Source organism: Protomyctophum parallelum (genome assembly GCF_964188405.1).
Source record: "Protomyctophum parallelum genome assembly, chromosome: 4".
Taxonomy (NCBI): domain Eukaryota; kingdom Metazoa; phylum Chordata; class Actinopteri; order Myctophiformes; family Myctophidae; genus Protomyctophum; species Protomyctophum parallelum.
In genome coordinates, this window is record NC_139700.1 from 29727933 (window position 1) to 29739217 (window position 11285).

The following is an 11285-nucleotide window of genomic DNA, read 5'->3' on the forward strand; positions in this document are numbered from 1 at the left end:
CAGACAGTTTGGGGGTCCAATGGAGTTAAGAGGTTTTGTCCAAAGCACTTTTTACTACTTTGCACATGGTTCAATATTTTCGAAAAGGGTGTTCAATAGCACTAACTGAGTTATGAAGTTTCCTCCCGACAGCAACGATATGCAGCCTACTGGTCAAGTACAAACAAAACAAGACCATGCGGACTTTATGCTGCCTAAGCTTCTGCTACAGTGACACCTAGCGTTGCATACAACATGTTGCATCATGTGCTCCAGGCCGGGGGTTCTCAAACTTTTGTCAGGTGCCTATTAAAGAAAGGTTGCTTGCTTTTAGTGTGACAAAGTGTCAGAATATAACATCACTGCAATTGGCTGTCATGCCTATTTGGTGTTTGTCATGTTTTGCGATTTCTTCTAAGTTCTGTTAAGCTCTTTGTGACTGATCTGCTCTTAAAAGATGCCATTACAAATAAAGTGTAGGATTATTAGTATTACTATAATGTCATGCCTACAGCATGTAGATCTTGTCTGGTGTTGTTGATACATAATGTTTTTGATACACTTGCCCAATTGACAAGGCTAACGTGTGCATCATCACAGTAGAACACATCTGGGGCTTAACCCGTGTCACCATGGGCTACTACCTTTTTTTTAACAGTCTGGCTACTACACAATAAACCACATAAAATGACTAATTTATGGAATTAATAATTTACCAGTGTCTTATGCTAATGTGAAAAGCTCACATCTTGTCATTCCAACTAAAAATGTACCACTTCATAAAAGGCACATTGATGTTCATTAACAAAGCATAGAATGTTTTCATTGAAAAACAAATCATGCTAGAACAATCACCAAGCAGACTTTAATGGTTGTTATATGGCATGACTGTTTATTTAATACCAACTTTAGAACAGTAACAACCTTAATAGTATGGCAAATTATGTAAAATTAATGCAAAAACATACAGTATGCATTTGTACATAGATATATGTACCAAATGTAGATATGTAGATCATTGGTTCTCAAATAAATGTATGTCAAGAGCCCCCAAATTGATTTGTAGTAAACCTTGGTTCCCCATTTGAAAAGATTTGATGCCAGGGAGGGAGGGACCCCATAGGAAATTAGATTAGATTCAGAATGGAATTCTACAGCTGTCTATATACTGTACGAGAGAGAAACACCTTTCAACCTAGTGTCCCTATTTTGTGCATTTCTTAGGCAAAAAGCTGACATTAATTAATATAATATATATAATAATAATAAGTCACAAACTGCTGTGAGGTTGAAGTTGTTTTCATGATTTTCGAGGAATAGTTGAAGTGGTTAAACTGTTGTTTTGCTGTGAGAACCAGGGTTCTAAAGTAGACAATCCAGTGTTTATCACAGTTTATTTGAGCTCAAAATTCAAAAGTCCCAATAAACATTTTGAAGTAAGCAATTAATCTACCAGGTCAAGAACGGAATTGCTCGATATCCAGACAGTTGAAATAGAACAGCACAAATCCAGAATTCACACATACTCAACGATGTACTCTGGATAAATCTGCAGCTTGTCAAAGATAACAAAGATGCTGGGGTTGCTCTCAGAGTCAACACAGCTATCATAGAAGCCTTTTCCGCTGCCTTTTGCAGGGGGACGCACATAGAGGCTGCTTGCCTTGGTGGAGTCGCCCACAAGGACCAGAACCACAAACATGAACTTCCTTTGGCTGCCCGGCTTAGCCTTGGCGTATCGATCAGAGTAGGACGCGTCTCTGGCGAAGTAGCTACCTAGACAGTGAGAACATAACAAAAGCACTTTAAACCACTTCTGTGTCCCTAATGTAGTGTACTATAGTGGTTAACCACTTAACCCATTTAGACCTGATGTCGAAATTGAAATAAAAATGTCTTCTAAATCCAGTTTTGTGAAAAACCTAGGTTTCTATGTGAGTCGTTCTCAAACAGGCAGACGTGTGTATACCTTTGCCGTAAGCTGTGCCGTGGACTCCACACATCCTCCAGTCAAAGTTCTGTTCACAGATGGCATCGAGCAGAGACTCGTCCGTACCGTGGAACAAATACTGCTCATTCACAGGTTTCCCCCCATTTTTCTTCTGCATCTGCTCCTTCTGCCTAAGCATGGGAGTAAATAAAGTAAATGTGTTGTGTACACAGTACTGTAAAATCAAATATCACAATACTTTTTACCAAACACCTATCGATATTGTGACAATACCATATATACAGTCATCCCAACCACGGACTGTTTCAGATGCCACTTGGCTACGTAAACCGCTTCATGTGTGAGAGGAGCATTTGATTTACCATTGAAAAACTCTCCAGAGGGAGGGATTCTGGATCCTCTTGATGCTGTGGATTGCACTGGATGCCATGGTGCGCTTAAACAACTGCTCAATCATCTTGTGCTCCTTCATATAATTTGTGACAGCAATCAACTGCAAGAAACAGTACAAGAAATCGTGAAAATGTGTGTAAATCTTTGAATAACAAAATAATGTGAGATGGGCTCGCCATATAATATCGATAATTCGGGGGGGGTCCTTGACATGAAAACGTTTGCACACCACTGATATAGCAACACACATATTTCACTAAACTGTATTTAGAAGATTTCTCATTACGCAATTACAGCGAAACTCAAAAGATTGCTTTGATCAAACGTCCAATCTTCGTTTGCAGACGAATGTTCCCGTGGCTTTATACTGTGTGTTGTTGTTGAAGATGTATTGTAGAATCTTAATCTTATTCTTAATGTATTAATGATGGACATTATTACTGTGAAGGAAATCTCTGGCAGGGCAGTCTTGTCCCAGTGCTGCGGGGCAGCTACGGATGAGGACGAGCTGGCGCTTTCTGATGACACGCTACCATGGAGACACAGAAGTACAGATCAAGGTTATGATAGTTTTGTTTCGACTTTTTGTTTTCAATTTTAGTTCGTTTCCAAGGTTGTTTTGCTAGTTTAGTATTCATTTTGTGAAAATGCTTAGTTTTAGGTTAGTTTTGATTAGTTTTGCATATTTACAAGCTCACAACAGGTACCGGTAATGTTGTTTTGAACTTGTAGATCTGCAAGTTTTGAAGATTTTGGTCAATTTATCTGATTTTAGTTTTAGTTTCATAAATGTAAAACTTATTTTTCCCTACAATGTTCTTGCTATTCTAGTTTTTGTTGTTTAATTAGTTTTAAATAACTACAACTAAAAGTAGTTATAGTGAACTAGTTTTATATCCACTTGCAGTTAATTATGCACGTAAGAACACATTGGTGGTGGAAATACCTCTTCAGCTTGGCCTCCACCTCATGAGATGAGACAAAGCGAGGTCTCCTTCTGACCTCTCTCTTGGTCTTGTAGTGGACATTCTGCTGTTGCATGTCTGAAAGAAAGCCAACACAATTAGTCCTATCATGACAGTACTGTAGTGATAGTCAAGTCCTCAATGTAGATTTTACTGTGAACATCTATAGATGGAACCAAATGGGCTGCGTACAGTCAGTGGGTTCTTTCTTTATGTACGGGATAAAGACGTTCATGAACATACACTACATGTACAAGAAGTCTGTCAATTGAACATGATCTCATGTAAATATGTCACATTTAGCTAGAAGCTAATTTCCGCAGTCCCACAAATACCACATACCAATTACAATATCTCTGCTGTCGGGAGGAAACCTCATAACTACAAAATGTTCATTTTTCAGGAAATAAAGGAAACATTACCGGTATATTTTTAAAACAAAGCAATACAGCCTCATCAAAGTTGGTGTTGTAACTTTATATATTGTCAATTACTTCCATGAGAGGGGGAGAGGTGGTGGAGTTAGTTGCTTTAGCAGACATTTTGAGGCTCCAATGGAGTTAAGAGGTTTTGTCCAAGGCACTTATTACTACTTTCCATTGGTTCAATATTTTTGAAACAACACACAAGTGTTCAATAGCACTGATTTATGCAAAAACAAAATCTAAAACCTCAAAAATTGAGTTATGATGTTTCCTCCCGACAGAGTGTCTATATAAATTAACCTAATTTAAGATTAACAGCTTAAATACATTTTCTTAATGCCTAACCAAAAAAAGGCAAGGCTTTTGCACACCTACAGGCGACAGGTGTGTAGGAGAGGGTTAAGTGCCTGACCTAATGAAAAAGAACAAACACCCGTACACTGTCTTCAAATGCAGTGAAAGAAAACGTTACACATATAGGGTTTTCCCCAGAGTGACTGGGAGGCTATTCCATTTTAGGCTTCCCTTGATGAAGAGGACATTCTGTCCAAACGTGGTCTGCCTACGATGGACCTCACAGTCCCCTCTGGTGTCTGAGTTGGTTTCTTGTCTAAAACATTGATGGCTCTCTTGAAAAGTTGTTCAATTGGTTCTTGTTTACCTTTGCAAGAGAGAATGTACTTCTGTTTCCCGGCACCAAAACTAATCTCAATGTCTGCACCGGCCAGGTAAACATTTTCCAGAGTTAGAGACGTGACAGAGGCAGACCTATCACCTCCAGCCTACAGTAGAAACACAAAACAGTGTTTATATGATCATTAGTTTAGGGGTGCAACAGTTAATGGAATTAACCAAATTACAAAATGTATCAATTTGAATAAAATAATAGATTTAAAAATAATCTGTGATCACTATTGTGGGTTGTGGGTCGGTTATTTTTGCAATTTTATTTTATACCGTTATGCTAAGTATACCCAAAGTGGGTATTGGTTGTTAATCAGAATAATCGGTCTATACAAAAAAAGTCGAATTAGTGTCGATTTGTTGACAGAAAAGAAAAAGAAATACACAAAGAAATACACACTTCTCGATTATTAAATTAATTTAAAAAGTAATCAATAGAATAATTGCAAGCAGCCCCAATTAAATTAAATTAATTAAACATTGTAGGGCAGAAACCTGTATCTCATCTTTTTGTTTTTCATAAATCAATGCCCTATTTTATACTTCTCGTATGACCAGTGTTGCACGAAAATAACAGATCTACAAGCTTGCAGTTTTACTTTGAGCTCGTAGCTCAATATTTTGCTTTATCTTGGCTCTATAATAGGTCTGCTGGTATTTCCCTCTACACCAAATCTCTTTGCCATAATAAGCTCACCAGTGTTGATTTCGTCGTTTAATACTATACCGAAAAAGGTTCGTCGACTACCTTTTTTCACTGACAAAAACTACATAAAAACGAAATAAAAACTAAGCCATGGTGACTAAAACTATGACTAAATATACTGTTGATTGTGTTAGGAAGGGACTAGTGGACAAGAGATTCAGTAGAAGTCATTTTACACTTGGTTGCAAGCTGAAAATAGCAGATCTACCAGCTCACAACGCGTCACAGCGCGACGCGTTGTGAACTTGTAGATATTTTCAGCAAGTATAAAATCAGCCATTACGAGGCATCAAGGCCCGCCAAAATACATTTTAGTCGACTAAATCAACTGTAGATTTAGTCTCATCGCATTCCAGGTGACTTAAAATGTGACTAAATGAAAACTATTCAAGAGACTACAGTATATGACTAAAACTAAAATAGAAAATTTCTGCCAAAAACAACACTGAAGCTCACAACAAGTCAGTGGGGTTCATGGGGGTAATAACACAATTCAGATGAAGTGATCCGTACTCCGTATTCCATCCAGATTCCAGTCTCATCCTTCCAGTTCCAGATCCACTGTGTTGTCAGGATGTAGTGGGGGGGCTTGGAGACGGAGGAGGCGGTGGACAGGCGACGCACAGGAGACCCCCCGCACGTCATAGTCACAAAGTTCACCCACCGCTTATCGCTGGACGCAGCAGGGCTGAACAGAAGCAGCGGAAACTTAAGTCACAGGGAGGGAGAGTTTCTATACATGTACATCCATAACTGAATTGAAATTTCAGTGGGTGTATAAATGATATTTGTTGTTATAAATAAGTGTTAAATATTTTGATAGTAATCACTTTGTTAAAGTGTTGAGTAACAGGGGTCTCCTCCTCCAAACAGAAGATACATGTTCAGGTTGACCCAAAAGAACCTTGGTTCTAGAGCCTGAATATACAACAATGATTGCTATCATAATATAACCTTTAAACCAACAAAATCCCACCTGGGTGTCAGATTCAGCAGTCTTGTGAGCAGTGAGGGTAGAGGTGGTTCATCGGGGCAATTTGTGTCTTTGGCCGGGTCACAGTAGGCCTCCTCGATATCCTCCATGTTGGCTAAGTCCTTCCAGCTCCCATCACTGTCTAGAACCTGCCACTTGTATGGCAGATGGTAATGCACACGGGCACACTTCTCTGGGAAAAGTAACATACACATAAAAAATACCCATTAAGACCTGAGACAGAAAAGAAATACGTTTTTCATGTCAAGGAACCCCCAAGATGACGTGTATTTGGCTGCGGAGCCCTATCTCAAAACATTTTGTTCCGGGGACCCCAGAAGCAGATAAAAATATATATTCAACATAATACATTGCGTGCAAGCTCTCCCTCTCTCTCTCTACACGTACTTGTTGACTTGACGTTCATACTAATGGCATCAGACGCATTACCTTTGAAGCTGCAGTGTCTGCGAATGAAGTACAAGCAGATCTCGTTTCGTTCCGTCTCACTGATTGGACTGGTAGCACCAGGGACACTAGTGGCACTGCTGGAGGGGTGGCGAGTACGTGACACCGACACTGGGGGAGGTGCGGGGCACGGTGCAGGACACACTGCAGGACACACAGACAGTCTTCATCAGTGTTGTTTTTGGCAGCACATTTAGATTTTAGTCATTAGTCATTAGCCTGACTTATATACTTGCGCGCAATATCATGTACCGAAAATAACCAATCTACAGGCTCACAATTTGTCACGGTGCAACACGTTGTGAGCTTGTAGATCAGCTTTTATTTTATCAGGCATTATTTTGTATAAATCAGGCTGCCGCTTTATTCTCAGTTACCGGCAATAGCAGCAGGATTTCTCTGCTCCCGGTGGCCCAAGATGAGGAACTTATTCCTGTATATAATCTCCAGGTTTTGAATGTTCTCCTGGCCGAGTCCTCGACCGTTCAGGATCTTCAGGATGTGCTCACCAACCGTGTGGGCCCTCTTACACGTGGGCCCAAACTTACAGTCACCGCGGGCATTGTGCAGGCAGAGGTGCAGGTTGGAGCACGAGGGTCCAAACCTACAGGAACCGTGCTCACCGATGCCCTTGTTGTAATGAGGACATATCTGGAGACAAGCGAATGGGACGATGATCAATTACAATTCAAATTTAGCCATTCATGAAAAGGTCTACGCAAGATCAGGGTAAATTATATGAACCCTTCAACATGCATCAGGGTAAACGGATCGATTAAGCCGATCTTCAAGCTATGTGATGATGGGTCATAGATTGGATATTTTTTAATTTTCTTTCTTAAAAAAAAAAACATTTTGTCTGTAATGACAATCTGGGAACCCATCAGCAAAATGTGAATCATTGGTCGTTTGAATTTGTGGAGCTAATACAATGCTCCAAAAGCAACTAGGTTATCTCTCTAAACATGAAATCTAAATAACATTCTTAACATTGGTGGGCAAGCAAAAAGAAACAAACAAAGAAACAAAGGAAATCTAATTAACAGTCTGCAATCATGCCATGACAGATATGGTTTTGTCTTTAATAAACATCACACCCGTGTGAAGTGAGGGGCGCTCTTAGCATCATGTACATCAGCTCATTCCGGCCAATCCCAATTTGCTTCCTCGCCTTCGTCTTCAATGTTTGTGTTCTCACACAATGTTGGTGTTTACACCAACATTATTTTTTTTCCTTTTACTGTACTGAAGCCAAAACCAAATAATCTAACACTTGTGTAGGCTACTCATATAGAAGATGCAACAATACAAATATTTAATCTTGAAACAGTCAATCTGTAATGCCATTCAAACTCTCTCTCTCACTGCTGTGCGACCAACCTCAGGCAACAGGTATGGGTCGTTCTGTAGCAACAGCTGGAACAGCTGTTTGTTTGTCAGGTGTTGAAGATCAAGTTTCTTCAAAAGGGCTCCACTCTCGGGAGAGTCCAGACTGTGGTTATTTTTACATTTGTTCCTGAAAATGATTATTGGACAATATTTATTAAAGGACATAACTCTTAGTATGGATCATGGATTGACAACAACTGGTCACAAAGAAAAACAATTCTCCTGGTTGAAATGAACAAGCAAGTCAAGGATAACGTGGTGAACAGCAAACCTACAGTAGCATCTGTCTAAAAAACAATATTGATAGATCGGTGATCGAATCAATATATATTGATTAGTTATGACATCCTAGGCTATTTTAGCATGTCATCTTGTACTGACCATTTTTCATTTGTATGTGTATGGTCAAAGTGTTTGCCCTCAGTGTTGTTCTTGTTTTCATCTGTTGAGCTCCTGCTGGTATGTCAACAATATTAGATAGCAGGTTAACCTTGGAGAAGCCTCTGCTTAAAATATCACAACAACCCTGGTTGCTGAGGGAACTATGCAAATCGTGATGGCCGATGTGATGACGCCAGATGTAACCCCATAATACATATATAACTCTGTATCACTGACACGTCAGAAGAACATATCTGGAACCATGCCTTTCCAACACTTGTAAGATCTATTCTCGTGGAAAAACCCCAAATAATACGTTTCCTCAGGGTGCCCACTGGCCTAGTGGTCCAGGCGCATCATGCCACATATACTGTAGTTCCTTTGCAGTTTGGAAGCATTATGCTGCATTATGTGCAAATTCGAAACAGGTGGTACGCAGGGCCGTTCAGTGACATACGACGAGTGCTTCCAAACTCCAGCACTCAGAAAAAGAATCACCTGTCCAGAATTTCTTGACAGAAAGTAGCTCATAACATGTCTACGGTGGATTTTTATGAAAAACAAGCTCGGCAGATTGAAAGAGGATAATTCAAGCTTGGACTACAGCTGCAATGTTGGTGAGTTTAACGTCGTTTAAGACAAGCAGATCGCAAACCAAATTGGATGAGTGGGGAGTCAATGCTCAATGGAGGGTATTGCAACTCTAGATTCATCCCATTATAAAAAAATCTAGCGTTGCAAATTGCGGTTAAGTCATGTTCTTGCCCAAAGGTCATGCCCACTTGCCCGAAAAGTAAATAGTAATCTCGGTGTAGTGTTCATAGGCTGTTGCGTACCCTCTCAAACGAGCACTTGCCCAGTCGGGCAACCTGAAAGCAGAAGTCTCCACCTGCCAAAAGGTTGCCAGGGGCAGGTGGGCAAGCCTAGTGTCTACGCTTGTAGACTGTAAAAAAATATGGACAAAGCGTTCCCCGGGTCTAACATGAACGTAAAATGAAGCCTGAAATCCCTTGCATTCTAATGCACTGTAAGTCGCCATCTTTCTAGATCCGTTTTAGCCCAGCTGGTCATTGGCTGGCCCAGACAACGAGGCGGGACTTCCCCCCTTCTTCTCCGTTGGTTTTTATTTTGACTGGGAATCCCGATAGACTGTAGACTGTAGACTGTAACGGTAGCCACGCCCCTCAGAACATGCGCAACTTTATGGTCATTTTTTAAATAAATGGGACCATAATTTTCCAAAAAGAATATTATTATTATATTATTAGAAATGAGACTTTAAACTAGTGACTGGAAGCAGAAAGTATTCATGACCATGTTTATTAAGGTAATACAGTCTAGGTGAAGTTGGGCCAAAATACATGGGCCTCTATGGGCTTTTTGGGTCCAGTCCAGCGCCACAACAGGCCATTATATGAACTACCGATTTCAAATGAGGCTTCACGAAATATCTGGCTGACTGCCCCCCTGTTGTAGACACTAGGCTTGGGCGTAGGCTACTGTAGGCCTAGACATTAGACAAGCAGCTCTTCCTGACTGAATGGGGAAAATAATTCCAGTTGTTTACAAATCAGTAGCTCTAGAAATGCTTCAGAAATATTGGGCCTACAGTTTTTCTCAGTGATACAAATTATTATAGAGTTAATATCTAATTAGGCCTTTGATGAATTAAGTACATGAGGAACCCAATCATTTCAATTCATCCTTTTAGCAGACCTTGTATTGTACTGTACTTCCCTGTGCTTGTACACTGTTAGTAAAGTATTCAATCAATAATCAATCAATCAATCAATGTTACTTTTGACGAATGAATTGCAACCTTAGAGTGTATATAACTCACCCAAATCTGCAATGTCCGCATACAAAGTACCTGCACAGGTGCAGGTGGTTGCAGTTTGATGATGAGCACTCAGCAGGGGGTTTCTGGCAGAGCCTCAGAGATGTTCTGGCCACTATCACACTGTCTGGACTCATGGCATAACCTGAAGGATACAGGATAGGCGTATTAGGCGGGCAGTGGTCACTAGGGGGGCAAAGGCACACGGGTGAAATCACCCGAGCCGAGGGAGGCTTCCCCTCCCCGGCCATATTTGAGGTGTGTGTGTATATATATATATAAAATCATCTATACTTTACTTTTTTAAAGAATGTGAGGAAAACATAGCCAATTTAAAGGTATATTCAGTGATTTCACTTAATTCAAATATCACTTATTTTTTTGTTTTGTTGTGATAATCCTCCCTACTATAGAGTGTGCTGACCATATAAGGAGTTCCTCCCTGTCCCCAGTTAACCCCTGGGGGTCAAAAAACCTTAGGTTTCGTTTTTGACTCTCTATCCTGATTGGACGAAAGGCTGGGTCCCACAGCCAAAAACGAAACCTAAGGTTTTTTGAGTGAAATCACTGAATATACCTTTAACTATCCTGTTAACCTGTTACCAACCTGAAGAGCGCTCCTGGCCCTCCTGGATGGAGAACTTCTCCTCGTCACACAGCAGTCTCAACAGCACAGACTCGGCCACTGTGAACTCCTGTCTGATCAGATGGTCGAGGCGTTTGAAGTACATGCATCCCTGGTTCTCGCACAGGGCCGTCACGATTAGCCTGGACACCGCAGATGTCATAATGTTGACGTTGATCTGATTCTGATCTATCGACTCTCCTGATCAGAAGTTCAGAACACACCCGGGTTCGGGTCCACCACTCCAGTCTACTCTTCCCGCAGGCAGCACCCGTAGAAAGCCTGCTTTCCTAACTTTCCGTCTATTTACTGCTCAGTGCTCATATCCGGCCTAGAACCCGCCTCCAATTGCCGATTATTTCCACAGAGCTTTTTCCGTATCCGCTCTAGACCGGATCTGTAACTTGCAAAGCGAATTGCTCTCAGCCTCGGAGCTCCGTCACTTTCACAGAAACGAAACTGATAAACTGACTCAGACTTAGCCCAAACATTTAGATTCTCGTAGAGGG

The 11285-nt window shown here is 40.7% G+C and overlaps 1 protein-coding gene across 2 annotated transcripts; it reads right to left on the minus strand.

The window, feature by feature from the left end:
- Nucleotides 1-854: 854 nt before the first annotated feature.
- parp12a (poly (ADP-ribose) polymerase family, member 12a) lies at nucleotides 855-11242 on the minus strand. Of its 2 annotated transcripts, none has more exons than XM_083762388.1 (13): nucleotides 10759-11242; nucleotides 10155-10296; nucleotides 7925-8060; nucleotides 6922-7195; nucleotides 6527-6688; nucleotides 6080-6269; nucleotides 5617-5776; nucleotides 4375-4495; nucleotides 3270-3366; nucleotides 2765-2852; nucleotides 2293-2423; nucleotides 1949-2100; nucleotides 855-1755 (listed from the first exon to the last, which is right to left on the minus strand). In XM_083762388.1, exons 1-13 carry the CDS (start codon nucleotides 10937-10939, stop codon nucleotides 1496-1498), a joined length of 2094 nt encoding a protein of 697 aa, XP_083618514.1. In that variant the 5' UTR covers nucleotides 10940-11242; the 3' UTR covers nucleotides 855-1495. The 2 variants fall into 2 exon arrangements, with proteins under 2 accessions (XP_083618514.1, XP_083618513.1); XM_083762387.1 differs by having other exon boundaries at nucleotides 5617-5791.
- Between the last annotated feature and the right edge of the window lie 43 nt (nucleotides 11243-11285).

Bases quoted from the DNA above. Each gene is read 5' to 3' on its own strand.
- parp12a (XM_083762387.1), bottom strand. From the start codon at position 10,939: ATGACATCTGCGGTGTCCAGGCTAATCGTGACGGCCCTGTGCGAGAAC. The intron at 10,297-10,758 runs GTTGGTAACAGG...TGTATCCTTCAG, and splicing joins GGGCCAGGAGCGCTCTTCAG to GTTATGCCATGAGTCCAGAC. The intron at 6,270-6,526 runs GTAATGCGTCTG...TACTTTTCCCAG, and splicing joins CAGACACTGCAGCTTCAAAG to AGAAGTGTGCCCGTGTGCAT.